The sequence below is a fragment of the Hypanus sabinus genome, chromosome 2 (assembly GCF_030144855.1).
Source record: "Hypanus sabinus isolate sHypSab1 chromosome 2, sHypSab1.hap1, whole genome shotgun sequence".
Taxonomy (NCBI): Eukaryota; Metazoa; Chordata; class Chondrichthyes; order Myliobatiformes; family Dasyatidae; genus Hypanus; species Hypanus sabinus.
Genome location: NC_082707.1, coordinates 1,050,213 through 1,071,217, shown reverse-complemented (window position 1 = coordinate 1,071,217; position 21,005 = coordinate 1,050,213). Strand labels below are relative to the sequence as shown.

The following is a 21,005-nucleotide window of genomic DNA, read 5'->3' as shown; positions in this document are numbered from 1 at the left end:
GCCTAAGCACTGCTATAACATTTTCCCTGACTAGCAAAGTCACCTCCCCCCCCCACCCTTCATTCCTCTGCCTCTATCACGTCTGAAACATTGGAACCCTGGAACATTAAGCTGCCAGTCCTGCCCCTCCCATAGCCAAGTTTCACTAATGGCTCTAATGTCATAATTCCATGTGTCAATCCACGCCCTCAGCTCGTTAGGCTTCCCCACAATACTCCTTGCATCAAAATAGACACACCTCAGAAGATTATTACCACCACACACAACCCTTCTATTTGTGACTTTGCACGAAACTTTAACATAATTTATTTTCACCCCCACTCCACTATCTACTCTGTCACTGTGGTTCCCATCCCCTTGCAAATCTAGTTTAACCCCCCCCCCCAATAGCAGTAAAAAACCTCCCTGCAAGGATATTGGTCCCCCTGTAGTTCAGTTGTAACCTGTCTCTCTTGTACAGGTCCCACCTGCGCCAGAAGAGGACCCAATGATCCTGAAATCTAAAACCCTGCCCCGTACACCAGTTCCTCAGCCACATGTTCATCCTCCAGAGCATCCTATTCTTACCCTCACTGGTACATGGCACAGGTAGCAATCCTGAGATTACCACCCTCGAAGTCCTGCTTTTTGACTTCCTTACCAAGCTCTCTATACTTACTCTTCAAGACCTTCTCACTCTTTCTTCCTACGTCATTGGTACCGATGTGTACCATGACATCTGGCTGCTCACCACCCCCCCACCATTTCAGAATGCTGTGCACGCGATCAGAGACATCCCTGACCCTGGCACCTGGGAGGCAACAAACCATCTGGGAGTCTCTGTCACGACCACAGAACCTCCTGTCTGTACCTCTATCAAGTTTCTTACCACTACAACTCTCCTCTTCTTCTCTCCTCCCTTCTGCACTGCAGAACCAGACTCAGTTCCAGAGATCCAGCTTCCACAGCTTGTTCCAGGTAAGTCATCCCCCCCAACAGTATCCAAATCGGTATACTTGTTGTTGAGGGGTATGGCCACAGGGGAGCCCTGCTCTGCCTGCCCTTTTTCCTTCCCTCGCCTGATGGTAACCCAATTACCTGTGCGCTGCTCCTTTGGCGTAACTGCCTCCCTGTAGCTACTATCTATAAACTTCTCATTCTCCTGAATAATCCAGAGTGATCATCGACTTGTAAACTTCCTGGCTTATCCTCAGCTCAATCATACCGGTTCCCATCCCCTTGCCATATTAGTTTTAACCTCTCCCTTTCTTCTGCCTCTCTCCTTTCTTGAAGAGTGGACATTTGCAATTTTATAGTCTTTCAGAACCATTTCAGGATCTAGTGATTCTTGAAAGATCATTACTCATGCCTTCACAATCTCTTCTGCCACCCTGGGGTATATACCATCTGGTAGGTGACTTATCGACCTTCAGACTTTTCAGTTGCCCAAGGACTTTCGCTCTAGTAATGTAACTTCACACACTTCATGTCACTTGGAACTTCCACCATACTACCAATGTCTTCCACAGTGTAGTCTAATACAAAACACTTGTTTAGTTCATCCACCATTTCCTTGTCCCCACTACTACCTCTACAGTATTGTTTTCTTGTACTCTGATATCCTTTCTCACCTCTCTTTTAACTTAATGTATCTGAGAAACTTTCGGTATTCTCTTTAATATTGCAGGCAAGCTTACTTTCGTATTCATCTTTACCTTCTTAATGACATTTTGAATTGCATTCTCTTGGTTTTTGAAAGCTTCCCAATCCTTAAACTCTCCACTACTTTATTACGTGCCTTCTCTGGTTTTAATGTGGTTTTGACCTCTCTTTTTAGCCACAGTTGTGTCATCTAGTCTTTAGAATACTTCTTCCTCTGTGGGATGTATATATCCTGTTGCTTTGAATTGTTTCCAGAAATTCTAGCCATTGCTGCTCTGCTGTCATCCCTGCCAGTATTCTTTTTCAATCAGTTCTGCCCAACTCCCTCTCATCCTCTCGTGCCTCTGTAACATTTGATCATACTAGGATCACTTCCCCTGTGGGTACTTTTACCTTAAGCTCTCTAATCAATTCCAGATCATTGCACAACACACACACACACACACACACACACACATCAATTACAGCACGGAAACAGGCCATCTCAGCCCTTCTAGTCCATGCTGACGCTTACACTCACCTAGTCCCACTGACCTGCACTCAGCCCATAACCCTCCATTCCTTTCCTGTCCATATACCTATCCAATTTTACTTTAAATGATAATACCGAACCTGCCTCTACCACTTCTACTGGAAGCTCATTCCACACACCTACCACTCTCTGAGTAAAGAAATTCCTCCTCGTGTTACCCTTAAACTTTTGCCCCCTAATTCTCAACTCATGTCCTCTTGTTTGAATCTCCCCTACTCTCAATGGAAAAAGCCACGTCAACTCTATCTATCCCCCTCATAATTTTAAATACCTCTATCAAGTCCCCCCTCAACCTTCTACGCTCCAAAGAATAAAGACCTAACTTGTTCAACCTTTCCCTGTAACTTAGGTGCTGAAACCCAGGTAACATTCTAGTACATCTTCTCTGTACTCTATTTTGTTGACATCTTTCTTATAATTTGGTGACCAGAACTGTACACAATACTCCAAATTCGGCCTTATCAAAGCTTTCTACAATTTTAACATTACATCCCAGCTCCTATACTCAATGCTCTGATTTATAAAGGCCAGCATACCAAAAGCTTTCTTCACCACCCTATCCACATGAGATTCCACCTTCAGGAAACGAGGCACCATTATTCCTAGATCACTCTGTTCTACTGCATTCTTCAATGCCCTACCATTTACCATGTAAGTTCTATTTGGATTATTCCTACCAAAATGATGCACCTCACACTTATCAGCATTAAACTCCATCTGCCATCGTTCAGCCCACTCTTCTAACTGGCCTAAATCTCTCTACAAGCTTTAAAAACCTACTTCATTATCCACAACGCCACCTACCTTAGTATCATCTGCGTACTTACTAATCCAATTTACCACCCCATCATCCAGATCCATCATCACCCAATCCAGAATGGCTGATCCCTTGGTCAGCTCAACTATGAGCTGCTCAGAAAAGCCATCTCATAGGTACTCTGGAAATTTCCCTCTCCAGGAATCTAGCACCAACTTTATTTTCTCTGCATCTTGAAATCCCCCATGACTATTGTAAAATTGCCCTTTTGATATGCATTTTCTATCTTCTGTTATAATTTATAGACCACATCCTTACTACTGCTTGGGGGTCTGCATACAACTCCCACCAGTGTCTTTTTACCCTTGCAGTTCTTTAGCTTGAAACACAATAGTGCAATGCCTTCCAACCCTATGTCACCTCTTTCTAATAATTTGATTTCATTTTTTTTTTACCAACAGAGTAACGCTGCCCCTTCGGCCTTCCTGCCTGTCCTTCTGATACAATGTGTATCCCTGGACATTAAGCTTCCAGTTCTAATCTTCTTTCAGCCATGATTCTGTGATGCCTACAACATCATACATGCTAATCTGCACTGTACTACACGTTCATCTACCTTTTTTGTATACAGCGTACATTTAAATATTACAGTTTCAGTTCTGTATTCACCCTTTTCGATTTTGTCCACCTTTTATGTTGTAACTCATCCTGTTGACTGCAATATTACCCTATCAACAGTCTCTCCTCACTACACATTGCCTCTGTTTGTAAACCAACTACCTCATCTTTAGCACCATAACCTGTCCTTCCTGCAATACTTTTTACATTGAAATATATACAGCTCAGGACATTAGTCGCACCATGCTCAAATTTTTTGATTCTTAACATTGTCTGAGGTCTTACCAACATTTGCCTCCACAACTTCTCCATTAACTGTTCTGGCACACTGGGTCCCATCCCCCTGCAACTCTAGCTTAAACACCACCATGCAGCATTAACAAACCTTCCGGCTATGATACTAGTTACCCTCCAATTCGGATGCAAACTGTCCTTTCTGTACAGGTCCCTTCTTCACAGGACGGGTGCCCAGTGATCCAATAATCTTATGCCCTCCCTCCTACACCGTCTCCTGAGCCATGTATTAAGCTGTATAATCTTCTTATTTCTGGCTTCATTCATATGTGGCATGGGTAGCACTCATGAAATCACACCCCTGGAAGTCCTACCTTTTAAGCTCATTATTTGTCCTTCCCATGTCATTGGTACCTACATGAGCTATGACTTCTGGCAGTTCACACTCCCACTTAAGAATACTGAGGGCTCGCTCAGAGATGTCACAGACCCTGGCTCCTGAAAGGCAAATACCATCTGGGAATCTAGTTCTTACCCATAGAATCTCCTGCTGGGGTAAGAACACCCCACCACTAGTGAATAAACAATGTGATAATGGTAGAACAAATAGGCCAGATATCTCTCTTTAACTATTCTGCTTCCCATTCAATCCTGGCTGATCCTTTTCTCAACTCCTTTTCCTCCTCCTCAACTCCCTTCCTCCTCCTTCTCCCCGTAACCTTTGATGCCATGTACAATCAAGAACCTATCAAGCTCTGCCTTAAATACACCCAATGCTCTGGCCTCCATAGCTGTCTGTGGTAATCTCACCACCCCTGACTAAAGAAATTTCTCTGCATCTCTGTTTTAAATGGACGTCCCTCTATTCTGAGGCTGTGCTCTCTTGTCCTAGACTTCCCCACCATGGGAAACAACCTTTCCACATCAAGGCCTTTTAACATTCGAAAGGTTTCAATACGATCCCCTCTTATCTTTCTAAATTCCAGTGAGTACAGACCCAGGGCCATCAAAACTTACTTATATGATAACCCTTTCATTCCTGGTTTCATTTCATTACTTTCAGAAAAGAAGTTCAGATATTCAAGTCACAAACGAGAACATCTGCAGATTCTGGAAATCCGAGCAACACACACAAAATGCTGGAAGAACTCAGCAGGCCAGGCAGCATCTATGGAAAAAAGGCCAGTAGATAGTTTGGGCCCAAACCCTTTGGCAGGATAGTTAAGTTTTAATTTACAGCTCCACTGAATGATCCTACATCATACCTGTAGGGTGTAAACCAAAGGTCGTCCAACATTGATGGCTTTGAGAGATTTATTATGGTTTAGTACAGTTGCTAATCCAATCAGACTTTGAATTCCCTGAAAAGTCAGAAAGCAGAGATTTTCAGTTCTTCAGCACTAAAAGGATATTATTCTTGATAAATGTAAGTCAATACAAAGGCCATACACCAGGTTGAGGGCTTGTTCGTGGAGGAGTGTTTCTTTGGAGGTCTGGGACTAGTGATGTTCACCCATAGGGATCAATGTTTGTGATACCTGACAATTTCGTACAATAAGGTTTCTTGACACAATATGTAGATAAGCCTACAAGAGGAGAGGCTGTACTTGATTTGTTCATTTGGGAAATGAACCTGGTCAGGTGTCAGATCTCACAGTGATCATAATTCTATCTCCTTTAGAATAGCATTGGAGAGAGATAGGAACAAACAAGTTAGAAAAGCATTTAGTTGGAGTAAGGGGAATTATGAGGTTATCAGGCAGGAAATTGGAAGCTTAAATTGGAAACAGATGTTCTCAGGGAAAGGTACGAAAGAAATGTGGCAAATGTTCAGGGGATATTTATGCGGAGTTCTGCACAGGTACGTTGCAATGAGATAGGGAAGTTATGATAGGGTACAGGAACCGTGGTGTACAACGGCTGTAATAAATCTGGTCAAGAAGAAAAGAAAAGCTTACAATAGGTTCAGAGAGTTAGGTAATGTTAGAGATCTAGAAGATTATAAGGCTAACTGGAAGGAGCTTGAAAAGGAAATTAGGACAGCTAGAAGGGGCCATGAAAAGGCCTTGGTGGGCAGGATTAAGGAAAACAAGGCATTCTACAAGTATGTGAAGAGCAAGAGGATAAGACGTGAAAGAATAGGACCTATCAAGTGTGACACAGTGGGGACAGTGTGTATGGAACCGGAGGAAATAGCAGAGATACTTAATGAATACTTTACTTTAGTATTCACTATGGAAAAGGATCTTGGTGATTGTAGTGCAGACTTTCAGCAGACTGAAAAGCTTGAGAATGTAGATATTAAGAAAGAGGATGTGCTGGAGCTTTTGGAAAGCATCAAGTTGGATAAGTCACCGGGACTAGATGAGATGTACGCCAGGCTACTGTGGGAGGCGAGGGAGGAGATTGCTGAGCCTCTGGCGATGACCTTTGCATCATCAATGGTGATGGGAGAGGTTCCGGAGGATTGGAGGGTTGCGGATGTTGTTCATTTATTCAAGAAAGGGAGTAGAGATAGCCCAGGAAATTATAGACCAGTGAGTCTTACTTCAGTGGTTGGTAAGTTGATAGAGAAGATCCTGAGAGGCAGGATTTATGAACATCTGGAGAGGTATAATATGATTAGGAATAATCCGCATGGCTTTGTCAAGGGCAGGTCATGCCTCACGAGCCTGACTGAATTTTTTGGGGATGTGACTAAACACATTGATGAAGGAAGAGCAGTAGATGTAGTGTACAGGTAGTCCCCAGGTTACATACAAGCTCCGTTCCTGAGTCCATCTTTAAGTCAGATTTGTACGCATGTCGGAACAAGTACATCCGGTATTATTTAGCATCAGTTAGTCAAATGTTTGTCTTAGTATATAGTATATATTTTACCTTTCTATGCATATAAAACACTTAAGAAACATATGTAATCCAATAATTAAACCACTGTGTTGCTTAGTAATAATTGTAGCTTTCATCAGGGCAGGGCCTTTCACATGCTCAATTATTCTCACTTTATTCTTTATCCTTTAAAATTGTTCCGATTGTTGACCGATTGTAGCCTAACAATTTTCCAATGACTGATGGCATTTCACCTCTTTCCAAACGCTTTATTTCCACTTTATTTTTAATCGCGGCCGCTTCCTGTCAATGGAACAGAAACACTATGGGCAGCGGGTCCCGAGCTGTGCCGGCTCCCGAGGTCTGCTGGGTCCTAAGGACCACTGGACTGAGACAAGCTAAATGGGACAAGTGGGGGCTGTGCTGGGTTTGGGTATTTGATCCTCCACAATATTCTGCGTGGGAATTTAAACTGGAGGTGGCAGTGTTTTTTTTCTTACGAGGTCGAGTTTCGAGCTCGATATCAACCTGGCAGGGATGGTACGGGAGTCACTGGATCGACATCAACCTGGCACAGGAGCGGTCTGTCACTGGATTGAACTTGAGCCTGGCTCTGATCTCACTGCACCACCAGCTGACCAGAATGGGTGGGGGGGGGGGGGCGAGGTCAGGGTGAACCTTACTAAGAAAATTTAAGCCAAATACAAAGTTAAACACTCAACACAGTGTCAACACCAACAACTTAAAATGGCAGATGGCATCGCGTTCTGACTTAAAATGGTGGACAGCGTACTCCTTCCTTGGTTCATAAGTACGAGTTGTCTATAAGTCGGACGTTCATAACTCGGGGACTACCTGTATATTGATTTCAGATAGTGACATATTCGGCACAACCTTGTGGGTTGAAGGGCCTGTATTGTGCTGTAGTTTTCTATGTTTCTATGTTAATAATTTATACAACTATCTGGTGGGATGATTAATATGTTTGCAAATGCCACAAAAACTGGTACAGTTATAGATCGTGAAGAAGACTGCCAAAAGACACAGTCAGATATAGATGAGTTGGAAATGAGGGCAGAGAATGGCAAATCTAGCTTAATACAGACAAATTTAAGATGGTGTATTTTGATGATATACTAAAAGGATGTGGAGGTAATGGTGAGAGTACAGAAGAGAATCATTGGGATGTTGCTTCGATTGAAGAATGCTGACGTGAGGCCAAATAGAATAATATGCAATTATTAGAGTTAAAGAATGCATATAGATACTGTCTATTCCCTGCCCATAGAAATTATATATAGAGAGAAAGAGCATGTCTGTTCCCTGTCTGTCTATTTCCTTCCCATAGAAATCAAGGATATAGAGTCTGTCTGTTTCCCATCCATAGAAATCATCAACCATAAGATATGGGAGCAGAATTAGACCATTTGGCCCATTGAGTCTGCTCTGTCATTCCATTATAGTTGATCCATTCTTTGTCTTAGCCCCAATCTCCTACCTTCTTCTCCGTTTCCCTTCATGCCCTTGTCAATCACGAATTTATCAACCTCTGCCTTAAAAATATACATAAAGACTTGGCCTCTCCAGCTGCTTGTGGCAAAGAATTCCACAAATTCACCACTCTGGTGGATAAAGAAATTCCTCCTCATCTCCATTCTAAAAGAATGCCCCTCTCTTCTAAGGCTGAGTATTCTGGTCTTAGACTGTTTCATCATAGGAATAATCTTCTCCACATGCACTCTATCAAGGCCTTTCACCATTTAAAAGGTTTCAGTGAGGTCACCCCTCATTCTTCTGAATTCTAGTGAATACAGGCCCAGAGCCATTAAATGCTCTTCATATGTCAAGCCATTCAATACTGAATTAATTTTTGTAAGCCTCCTCTGAACCCTCTCCAGTTTCAGCACATCCTTTCTAAGATAAGGGGCCTAAAAGATCAGAGATAGATAGAGTTTGTCTGTTCCCTGCCCACAGAAATCAGAGATAGACAGCGTCTGTACCCTGCCCATGGAAATCATAGAGTCTGTCTGTTCCCTGCCTGTTTGCCTGCCCATAGAAGTCATAGAGATACTGTTTAATCCCCACCCATAGAAATTATATAAATAGCGAATGTTCATTCCTTGCCAATAGTAATGATAGAGATTGATATAGTCTGGCTGTTCCCTGCCATCATTTTGTGTGTATTTAATTTAGAGTGGCATTATGTCAGTACCCTCTTAATGGGCTATAGGGTGTGTTAACCATAACCATATAACAATCACGGCACGGAAACAGGCCATCTCGGCCCTCCTAGTCCGTGCCGAACTCTTAATCTCACCTAGTCCCACCTACCCGCACTCAATCCATAACCCTCCACTCCTTTCCTGTCCATATACCTATCCAATTTTACCTTAAATGACACAACTTGTTTTATGTTCTATGTTCCATGTTGAACGTGATGAGATCTAGAATTATGTGGACCAGGTAGACATAGAATTTCTGGGGACTGTGAACTGAAAACCTTGATGGACCCAGATGGCCTCCTCCTGCTTCATAAGGGAATGTGCTGAATTTTCTTGGTCCACTCACCAAATCACAGTCGCCGAGGTCCACAGACTCCAGTGTTTTGTTGAGCTGCAGCATTGTGGCAAAGTGCATTCCACCCTTATTGCCAAGTTTATTCCCATTAATCCTTAGATGCTTCAGTGACTGGTTCACCTGTGTAAATATATGTTCTCACAATGAGTTCATGGTCCATTCACTCTTTTACAGACATGTGGCAGATTAGCATTTAATCTTTGACTTACCCTGCAGCCTTTGTACCTACAGCATCGCACAGGCAGACAATACATGTCTCTACCGACAACTTTCCTCTTACAAAAAAGCCTCCTTTCACTGTACATTTAACCATGATTCATGTATTGCACTTTCTGCTTTAGTCAGAATGTACCCCCAAACCCCTACAGATAACAATCAAGGCATAGAGGCAAGCAAGTGAGGATCACACCTGCCTGTATATCATTGCTTTGCAGATAGTACAGGGAACTTTCACAATGTAGGTTAAGGGAATTAAAGGATTAATAGGTATAGAAAGGTTGACAGAGTTTGGTCTACATTCATGTACCTGAGTGTCTTTGTATGCAAAGCACAAAAGGTAGCACGCAGGCAGAGCATGCAATTAGAAAGGTAAAACTTTAGAATTTGGAACAAGCCCTGCTGTGCTGAACATGATACCAAAAGAAACTAATCCTATCTTCATGGTCTATATATTGTACGTATATTATATCACATTTATATCAAGAGGATTTTCCCTAGGTATATAAAACCCTGGTTAAGACCAAACAGATGTCTCTACCTGAAGAAGGATGATTTTGTTATTAAGGGAACATAAACAGATTTATCAGATTGATTTCTGGGAATTTGAGTTGATTGCATGAAGTGAGATTAAACAGACTGTGTCTATACTTACTTGATAAAAAGTGAAATGGCCACTTCATGCACCTACGCCGAGCTTGTTAATTTCATCAACTTTCCCTCCAACTTCCACCCTGCCCTTATATGCACTTGGTCCATTTCTGACACCTCTCTTCCCTTTCTCAATGTCTCTGCCTCCATTTCTGGGGACAAACTGTCTACTGAACTCTTTTTATAAACCTACTAATTCCCACGGCTATCTTGATTACTTTCCATCCCCTCCGGTAAAAATGCTACTCCCTTTTCTCAGTTCCTTCATCTCCACTGCATCTGTTCCCAGAATGAGCCTTTCCTTTCCAGAACATTAGAGATGTCCTCTTTCTTCAAAGGACGTGGTTTCATTGCAGTCACCTGCATCTCCTCCATTTTCTGGACATCTGCATTCACTCCATCAATTTCCATAGATGCTGCCTGATCTGCTGAGTTCCTTTATTCTAGATTTCCAGCATCTGCAGAATCCTGTGTCACTGAATCATTCTGTGCTTGACAAAACAGATAGAATGATGTTTTTCCTGTTCTGACTATACAGAACCAGGAGTCACAATTTCTAAGGGTACTGCTGTTATGGAATTTTCTACTCATAAGGCTCAGTCACTGAATAGACTTGTAACAAAGATTGATAGATTTTTCCAATATCATTGAATTTAGAATTGTGGAAAGTAGCACTGAGGTCAATTGAGGTTCATTGGAGTACTGCACAGATGCAACGGAAGTGCTCATGTGCAGGTACGGTGAAGAGTTTTTAAAAACCCAGTTTCCATAAAGGAAAGGTATCACCTAGTGAAGCAGATATCAGGGGAGCGGTCGGAGTTGGAAGACTTTGGTTCAACAAGACTTTGGTGAGAACAGGTAAATAGGTAACTTCATTCTTTATTTCTTTTTTTCTTACTTAACTCTTGAAAGTATAGGGGGTATGTCTGCAGAATCAGTGTTCTTTTCTGGGTCTCAGATATGGGATTTCTGGGAGACAACCAGTCTCCCTGATGGCCACATCTGCACCAGCTGCATCAATATTGTGGACTTCAGGAAGGGTAAGATGAAGGAACACATAGCAATCCTCGTAGAGGGATCAGAAGTGGAGAGAGAGTGAACAGTTTCATGTTCCTGGGTGTCAAGGTCTCCGAGGACCTAACCTGGTCCCACCATATTGATGCAGTTATGAAGAAGGCAAGACAGCGACTATATTTCATTAGGAGTTTGAAGTGATTTGGTATGTCAACAAATACACTCAAAAACTTCTATAGATGTACCATGGAAAGCATTCTGATAGGCTGCATCACTGTCTGGGATGGGGGGGGGGGGGCGGTCTACAGCACAGGACTGAAAGAAACTGCAGAGGGCTGTAAATTTAGTCAGCCCCATCTTGGGTTCTAGCCTGCAAAGTACCCAAGACGTCTTCAAGGAGCAGTGTCTCAGAAAGGTAGCGTCCATTAGTAAGGAGCCCCAACACCCAGAGCATGCCCTTTTCTCTCTGTTACCATGGTACACCATGGTACCATGGTGGTAAGAGGTACACACTCAGCGATTCATGGACAGCTTCTTCCCCTCTGCCATCTGATTCCTAAATGGACATTGAACCCTTGGACACTACCTCACTTTTAAAATATATATTATTTATGTTATTTGCATGATTTAAAATCTATTCAATATACGTAATTAATTTACTTAGGTATTTTTATTATTACTTCTATACTATGTATTGCATTGAACTTCTGCTGCTCTTAACAAATTTCATGACACATGCTGGTGATAATAAACCTGATTCTGATTCTGAGATGTAGCTCCCTAGAGACATTGTTAGGGAACTGAAGCTGCAGCTCAATGACCTTGGACTTGTTAGGGGAAGTGAAATGGTAATAGACAGGTACCCACCACAAAGGGCAGAAGAAAGATAAACGGGAGACTGTCAGGAAAGTTAAGTGAGAGCATCAGATATTGGAGAGCACCTGTGTGGCCATCAACAAGAAGTACTCCATTTTGAGTACTGTTGGGGAGGGGGTCCTACCTAGGGGAAGCAACAGCAGCTGTACCCCTGGTACCGACCTGGCCCTGTGGCTCAGAAGGGCAGGAAACTGAAGAAAATGGCAGCAGTAATAGGGGACTCTATAGTTAGGGGAACAGACAAGCGATTCTATAGTTGTGAAAAGGAAACACAGGTGGTAGTATCCTCCCAGGTGCCAGGGTCCGTGATGTTTCTAAATGTCCACAATATCCTGAAAAGGAAGGGTGAGCAGCTAGAAGTTGTGGTACATATTGATACCAACAACACAGGTAGATAAAGGAAGGAGGTGCTGAAAAAATAATACAGGCAGTTAGGATGGAAGCTGAGGAGCAGGACCTCAAGGGCAGCAGCCACAGGATTGCTGCCTGTGCCATGTGACAGCGAAGAAGAAATAGAGTGAGGTGGAAGATAAATATGTGGCTTAAGAATTGGAGCAAGGGGCAGGGATTCAGATTTCTGGATAATTGGGACGACTTCTGGGGCATGAGGGACCTAAACAAAAGGGACGGGTTGCACTTGAATCCAAGGAAGACTAATACTCTTGCAGGCAGATTTATTAGAGCTACTGAGAGTGGTTTAAGCTAATATGGCAGGGGGATGGAAATCAGTATGAGGATGGGCCACCAGGTTTACAAGTAGATAATGGATGTAAAATGAATGTAAGGAAGGACAAGCCAATGATTGGGTACAAATGCAGGTTGTACCACAGAGGCAAAATTCAAAAGGGTGAAGAATGCAGGACTGCAGGGGCTTTTGTTTATTGCGCATAGCACACAGAATAAGGTGGATGAATTTGTGGCACAATTAGATTGGTCTGGATGATATTGTAGGATCACTGAGTCATGGCTGAAAGAAGGTCATAGTGAGAGCTGAACATCAAAGGATATAACTTGTATCAAAAAGACAGGCAGGAAGGCATGTGGTGATGTGTTTCTGTGGGTAAAAGGATGGCACATAACTGCTAGATATTTCAGATCTGGTGATCAAGACCCTTCATCAGGACAGGAATAGAGTGTTATTAAGGAACTCAGCAGGACAAGCAGCATCTATGCAAATTAGTAAACAGTCAAAGTTTTGGGTTGAGACTCCCGGTGAAGGGTGATGGCCCAAAACATCAACTGTTTATTCCCTTCCATAGATACTATCTTACCTGCTGAATTCCTCCAGTGTTTTGTGTGTTGCTCGATATCCATAGCCACTTCCTTCTAAACCTTAGGATGCAGGTGAACAGGTCCAGGGATTTCATACCATTCCTCTGTTACCTTCCTGGAGAAATCACATCCTTATAATCAATTCTTTAACAGTAACTATTTTAATGCCTATTTGTTAATATAGTTTCCTAACCTATAATAGGCTACACACTCCTCCTGGTTTTGTAGTTGTAAGGGTTTTTTTTGTTACTGCATTTGTTAATCAAAATGGCTTCTTTGTTTTGTTAAAAGTAGGAATGCTTCTTTGTTATGAGAGAGTGCTGGAAGCTTGTTTGGGTTAAAATTTACTGATAACAGGGGATTGTATTCATTTGTTAAACAATTGGGATTAATGTTATTCTCTCTTCTGGGTCTGTAAACTAGTGTTGTGGGCTTTTGGGCAGTCAGCGCGAGGGGTTGAGAGAGAGAGGACGTGATGCTGTAAGCTGGGCGACCCGAGCGGGGGTCCTAGGCCAGGAGATTCGATGAGGAGAGAAGACGAAGACAGATGAGCTGGGGATGCTTGGTTGATCACTGCGGGTAGTCCTGAGCTACGAGTCGAGGAGGTCTGAGGGGATCGAATGGTGGCCAGAAGGCTTCGTTAATTGAGCTCCAATGATTGTGCACAAAGTGGTTTGGACTTTGATAAGTTTGGCGCCTTTTCTTTACCTTCATATATACTGTATCGGTATTAATCACTTAGTTTTAGTAATCTCTATAAAGTGTAATCATTTAATCACATATGGTGTACTGACTGTTAATTGGCAGGGTTGGGGACATCACACAGCATCCACACAAGCTGATGGTCCAGTTTCGGCGGGGCCGAAGGCTGCTCCCCCTAAATGGAAGTGAGCTGAGCGAGCCTGAGGCTAGCCAGGGGGTTACATAGTACCTTTATCCAAATTTAACCATATGCCTAGATGGGAGTGTTCCAAATTGAAAGGAAGAGATTTGGCAATTTATCTGCAAGGCTTTAGCAATCCGTTCTGCATCACCAAGAGAGAGATTTGGCAATTTACCTGCAAGGCTTTAGCAATCCATTCTGCTCCATTGCTGCCAATGTCATTGCACATTAGGTTGAGGTCACTGAGCATGTTGGTTTTCTGATGGGTGAAGATCTGAGTGTTACCAATATTCAGGATAGAGCCATCTCCACATATACAGTATATTCAAAGGAAGACTCCTCCACCTTCCGAAAACTAACTTGTTTTCTCTCTTTCTCAGTTCTCAGACTTGAAACATTAACTGTTTCATTCTCCAAAGTAGCTACCATATCCATACTCACGTCCTTGCACAAATGCACAGTAGAGAGTATCCTAAGAAGCTGCATTCACTGGACATCACCAGCAAGAGCCTACCCGCCATCAACTATATATGTTCAGAAAAGTGTGGAACAGGGCCAGTAACATCATGAAGGTTCCCACTCACCCTGTTCATAAACTTTTTGTGTCACTCCCATCAGGGAGGAGGCTACATAGCATCCATGCCAAAGCGTGAAAGTTCAAAGTACAAACTAAAATTATTATCAAAGTACATATATGTCACCCAACTCATTTTCTTGTGGGCATATTCAATAAATCCACAATTAAATAATAACCATAATAGTCAACGCACGATTGCACCAACCTGGGTACTTAGCCCGTATGAAAAAGGCAACAAATTGTGCAAAGAAGAAATAATAATAATAAATCAGCAATAAATATTGAGAATATGAGATGCAGAGACCTTGAAAGTAAATCTATAGGTTGTGGGGACTTTTCAGTCATAGGACTAGTGAAGTTGAGTGAACTTATCCCCTTTGGTTCAAGAGCCTGATGATTGAGGGCTAATAACTGTTCCTGAACCTGAGGTGTGGACCCTGTATATTCTTTGTGATGGCAGTAGTGAGAAGAAAGCATCACCTGGGTAGTGGGTGCCTCTGGTACTGGATGTTGCTTTCTGTAGCAACATTCCATGTAAATGTGCTCAATGGTGGGGAGAGCTTTACCCATGATGGATTGGAATAATTTTGTAGGATTTTCTGTTCAAGGACATTGTTGTTTCCATACCAGCCTGTGGTGCAGCCAATCTATATACTCTCCACTACACATCTATAGAAGTTTGTTAAAGTTTTAGATTTCATGCCAAATCTTTGCAAACACCTAAGGAAGTAGAGGCACTGCTGTGCTTTCTTCGTAATTGCATTTATGTGCTGGGCCCAGGAGAAGTCCACCAAAATGATAATACCTTGGAACTTAAAGTTGCTAACCCTCTCCACCTCTGATCCTCGGATGAGGACAGGCTCAAAGACCTCTGGTTTCCTTCTCCTGAAATAAATAATTAGCTTCTTGGTCTTGCCGACATTGAGTAAAAGATTGTTCTCACCACTCAGCCAGATGTTTAATCTCCTACCTATATGCTGATTTGTCACCATATTTGATTCGGCCTAAGAAAGCGCTGTCATCAGCAAACTTGAATATGACATTGGAGCTGTGGTTAGCTATGTAGTCGTAAGTGAAAAGTGAGTACAGTAGGGGGCTAAGCACACATCCCTGTGGTGCACCTGTGCTGATGGTGATTGTGCAGCAGATGATGCCAATCCGAAATGGCTGGGGTCTGCAAGTGAGAAAATCGAGGATCCAATTGCACAAGGAGGTATTATGGCCAAGATCTTGAAGCTTATTGATTAATTTTGAGAGATGAATGCCATGCTGTAGTCAGTAAAGAGCTTCCTGATGAATGCACCTTTGCTGCCCAGAAAGAAACGTAGAAAACCTACAGTACAATATAGGCCCTTCGGCCCATAAAGCTGTGCCGAAAATGTCCTTACCTTAGAAATTACCTATGGTTACACACAGCCCTCTAATTTTCTGAACTCCATGTACCTCTCCAGGAGTCTCTTAAAAGACCCTGTTGTATCTGCCTCCACCACTGTTGCCGGCAGCCCATTCCACGCACTCACCACTCTCTGCATAAAAAACTTACCCCTGACATCTCCTCTGTACCTTCTTCCAAGCACCTTAGAACTGTGCCCTCTCGTGCTAGCCATTTCAGCCCTGGGAAAAAGCCTCTGATTATCCACACGATTGATACATCATCATCTAATACACCTCTATCAGGTTACCTCTCATCCTCCGTCGCTCCAAGGAAGGAAGGCTGAGTTCACTCAACCTATTCTCATTGAGCATGCTTCCTAATCCAGGAAACAACCTTGTAAATCTCCTCTGCACCCTTTCTATGGTTTCTACATCCTTCCTGTAGTGAGGTGACCAGAACTGAGCACAGTACTCCAAGTGGGGTCTGACCAGGGTCCTATATAGCTGTAACATTTCCTCTTGGCTCCTAAACTCAATCCCATGATTGATGAAGGCCAATGCACCATTTGCTTTCTTAACCACAGAGTCAACCTGTGCAGCAGCTTTGAGTATCCTATGGACTCAGACCCCAAAATCCCTCTGATCCTCCACACTGCCAAGAGTCTTACCATTAATACTATATTCTGCCATCATATTTGACCTACCAAAATGAACCACCTCACACTTACCTGGTTTGAACTCTATCTGCCACTTCTCAGCCCAGTTTTGCATCCTATCAATGTCCCGCTGTAACCTCTGACAGCCCTCCACACTATCCACAACATCTCCAACCTTTGTGTCATCAGCAAATTTACTAACCCATCCCTCCATTTCTTCATCCAGGTCATTTATAAAAATGACCAAGACTAGGGGGTCCCAGAACAGATCCCTGAGGCATACCACCGATGGCCAACCTCCATGCAGAATATGACCCATCTACAACCACTCTTTGCCTTCTGATGTTCTAGAGTTGAGGGAAGAACCAATGAAATGGGATTTACTGTTGTACCAGTAGGCAAATTGGAGAGCATCCAAGTAGCTTCTTAGGCAGGAGTTGATTTTTTAAAAAATCACCAACATCTAAAAACACTTCATCACAGTGAATATAAATGCTACTCTACAATAGTCATTGAGGCAGATTATCACTTTCTTCTTAGGCACAAGTATAACTGAAGTCTGCTTGAAGCAAGTGGGTACTTCAGACTGCCAAAGCGAGAGGTTAAAGATCTCAGTGAACACTCCAGTTAGTTGATCAAAAGAGGTCTTCAGTACTTGGCCAGGTAACCCAGCTGGGCTGGATGCTTTTAGAGAAGTCAACTTCTCTAACTTCCGTTAATGCCCCTCCTCCCTTTCTTATCCCATCCCTGATATATTTAGTTTTTTTTCCATCCTTTTTTTTCCCTTTTTCTCTCTGCCCCTCACTGCCTGTTCTCCATCTCCCTCTGGTGCTCCCCCTTTCTTTCTCCCTAGGCCTCCTGTCCCATGATCCTTTCCCTTCTCCAGCTCTGTATCACTTTCGCCAATCACCTTTTTGGCTCTCAGCTTCACCCCACCCCCTTCGGTCTTCTCCTATCATTTCGCATTTCCCCCTCTCCCTCCTAATTTCAAATCTCTTACTATCTTTCCTTTCAGTTAGTCCTGACGAAATGTCTCAGCCCGAAACGTCGACAGCGCTTCTCCCTATAGATGCTGCCTGGCCTGCTGTGTTCCACCAGCATTTTATGTGTGCTGATGTGAAATTTGTTAACTTAGCAGCAGCAATTCAATGCAATACATAATCCAGCAGGGGGGGAGAGAGAAAAAAATAATAAATAAAATGAAACCTAATAATAAGCAAGTAATTCAATTACATACATTGAATAGATGATTAAAAAATGTGCAAAGACAGAAATACTGTATATTAAAAAAGTGAGGTAGTGTCCAAAGCTTCAAAGTCCATTCAGGAATCGGATAGCAGAGGGGAAGAATTGCTGAGTGTGTGCGTTCAGGCTTCTGTACCTCCTTCTTGATGGTAACACTGAGAAAAGGGCATACCCTGGGTGCTGGAGGTCCTTAATAATGGACACTTTCTGAGACACCGCTCCCTGAAGATGTCCTGGGTACTTTGTAGGCTAGTGTCCAAAATGGAGCTGACTAGATTTACAACCTTCTACAGCTTCTTTCGGTTCTGTACAGTAGCCCCTCCATTCCAGACAGCAATGCAGCCTGTCAGAATGCTCTCCATGGTACAACTATGGAAGTTTTTGAGTGTATTTCTTGATGTGCCAAATCACTTCAAACTCCTAATAAAGTATAGCCGCTGTCTTGCTTTCTTTATGACTACATCAATGTGTTGGGACCAGGTTAGATCCTCAGATCTTGACACCCAGGAACTTGAAACTGCTCACTCTCTCCACTTCTGATCCCTCTATGAGGATCGGTATGTGTTCCTTCATCTTACCCTTCCTGAAGTCCACAATCCGGTTTTTCGTCTTACTGATGTTGAGTGCAGGTTGTTGCTGTGGCACCACTCCACTAGTTGGCATATCTCACTCCTATATGCCCTCTTGTCACCACCTGAGATTCTATTGACAATGGCTGTATCATCAGCAAATTTATAGATGCTGTTTGAGCTATGCCTAGCCACACAGTCATATGTGTACAGACAGTAGAGCAGTGGGCTAAGCACACACCCCTGAGGTGCGCTAGTGTTGATTGTCAGCGAAGAGGGTATGTTATCACCAATCCGCACAGACTGTGGTCTTCCAGTTGGGAAATCAAGGATCCAATTACAGAGGGAGGTACAGAGGCCCAGGTTCTGCAACTTCTCTATCAGGATTGTGGGAATGATGGTATTAAATGTTGAGCTATGGTCGGTAAACAGCATCCTGGCTTAGGTGTTTGTATTATCTAAGTGGTCTAAAGCCATGTGAAGAGCCATGGAGATTGCACCTGCCGTTGACCTATTGTGACAATAGGCAAATTGCAATGGGTCCAGGTCCTTGCTGAGACAGGAGTTCAGACTAGTCATAACCAACCTCTCAAAGCATTTCATCACTGTCGATGTGAGTGCTACCAGGCGATAGTTGTTAGGGCAGCCCACATTATTCTTCTTTGGCACTGTATAATTGTTGCCTTTTTGAAACAAGTGGGAACTTCTGCCCATAGCAGTGAGAGGTTGAAAATGTCCTTGAATACTCCTGCTAGTTGGTTGGCACAGGTTTTCAGAGCCATACCAGGTACTTCATCCGGACCTTCTGCCTTGCGAGGGTTCACTCTCTTTAAAGACAGTCTAACATCAGCCTCTGAGACAGAGATCACAGGGTCATCAGGAGCAAGGTCACTTGATTTACATTTATAAGAGGTGATACCATTCAAGCCCTGCCGCAACTATCGACCATCCTTCGTCGATTCATGTTTAGTCCAGAATTTGCGGGTGAGATGGTTCTCCAGAGATTGTATATGGACCTCTTGTGACAATCCTGGTCACCGGACTTGAGTGCCTCTGATCTGGCCCTCAGCAGATTGCGGATCTTGTGATTCATCCAGTGTTTCTGGTTGGGGAAGACACTGAATGAATTTGTGGAGACAGTGTCTTCTATAACTGCTTCATAAAGTCCCAGACAACCGCGGTGTATTCATTCAGATCCATACATGAGTCTTTGAACGTGACCCAGACCACCAACTCAATGAATCCCATAACCACCTCTTTGTTGTCCTAATATCAGGAGGTTTGTTCTTTAGCCTTTGACTGTATGCAGTAGAAAGATAGCTAAGTGATTAGATTTACCGAAATGCAGTCTGGGCATGGAATGGTAGGCATTCCTCAACTTACTACAAAAATGGTCTGGAATTTCTAGAGCTACAGGTTAAATACTGATGGTTATTGGGCTGTATTTTAGACTACAAGATATAGGAGCAGAACAAGGCCACTTGGCCCATCGAGTTTGCTTCTCCAGTACAAGGTGTTGCCTGGAATGGAGCGCATGCCTTATGAGAATAGGTTGAACGTACTTGGATTTTTCTCCTTGCAGCGATAAAGGAGGAGAGATGATATGATAGAGGTTTATAAGATGATGAGAGGCTTTGATCATGCGGATAGGCTGAAGCTTTCTCCCAGGGATGGAATGGCCAACACAAGAGGGCATAGTTTTAAGGGGCTTAGAAGTAGGTACAGAGTGGATGTCAAGGGCAAATTTTTCACACAGAGTGTGGTGAGTACGTGAAATGAACAATGAAGAGAGAATTCCACAGATTCACAACTCCCTAGGAAAAGCAGTTCCTCCTCATCTCCATCCAAGATCTACTTCCCCGAATCTTGAGGCAGTGTCACCTAGTTCTAGTCTCACCTACCAGTGGAAACAACTTTCCTGCCTCTATCTTATCTACTCCTTTCATAATTTTATATGCTTCTATAAGATCTCTTCTCATTCTCCTGAATTCCAGCAAATACAGTCCCAGGCGACTCAATCTCTCCTTGTAGTCTAACCCCCTCATTTTTGGAATCAACCTGGTGAACCTCCTCTGCGCTGCAGTTGAAGCCAGTATATCCTTCCTCAAGAAAGGAGACCAGAAATGCACATGGTACTCCAGGTGCAGCCCCACCAGTACACTGTACAGTAGCAGCATAACCACCCTGCTCTTAAATTCAATCCCTCTAGCAATGAAGACCAACATCCCATTTGCCTTCTTGACTGCCTACTGCAGGTACAAACTGCCATGCACAAGCACTCCCAAGTCCCTCTGCACATGAACATGCAGTAGGATTTTACCATTTAAATAATAATCTGCTCTTTCATTTTTCCAAAATGGATGCCACCCTCTATCCACTGCATTCATTATATCCTCAAAAAACTACATTAAGTTTAGGGAATCCATGCTGTGTCTACCTGATGGGTCTATTTCTTTCTGATGATAGCTTCAAGCATTTTCCCAA

General features: G+C 43.0%; 1 protein-coding gene across 9 annotated transcripts in view; it reads right to left on the bottom strand.

Annotated features, from left to right (window-relative positions):
- lrrc34 (leucine rich repeat containing 34) overlaps positions 1 to 21,005 on the bottom strand; it is a 102,508-nt gene that overhangs the window by 61,583 nt on the left and 19,920 nt on the right. For 5 of the 9 annotated variants that reach the window (XM_059991004.1, XM_059991035.1, XM_059991070.1 and 2 more), the window contains 3 exons: positions 14,276 to 14,359; positions 9,180 to 9,308; positions 5,048 to 5,143 (listed from right to left, as the gene is read on the bottom strand). In XM_059991004.1, the coding sequence (XP_059846987.1) occupies positions 5,048 to 5,143; positions 9,180 to 9,308; positions 14,276 to 14,359 (309 nt within the window). The remainder of the gene's footprint in view (positions 1 to 5,047; positions 5,144 to 9,179; positions 9,309 to 14,275; positions 14,360 to 21,005) is intronic. The other 4 variants (XM_059991026.1, XM_059991018.1, XM_059991053.1 and 1 more) reach the window with 4 other exon arrangements.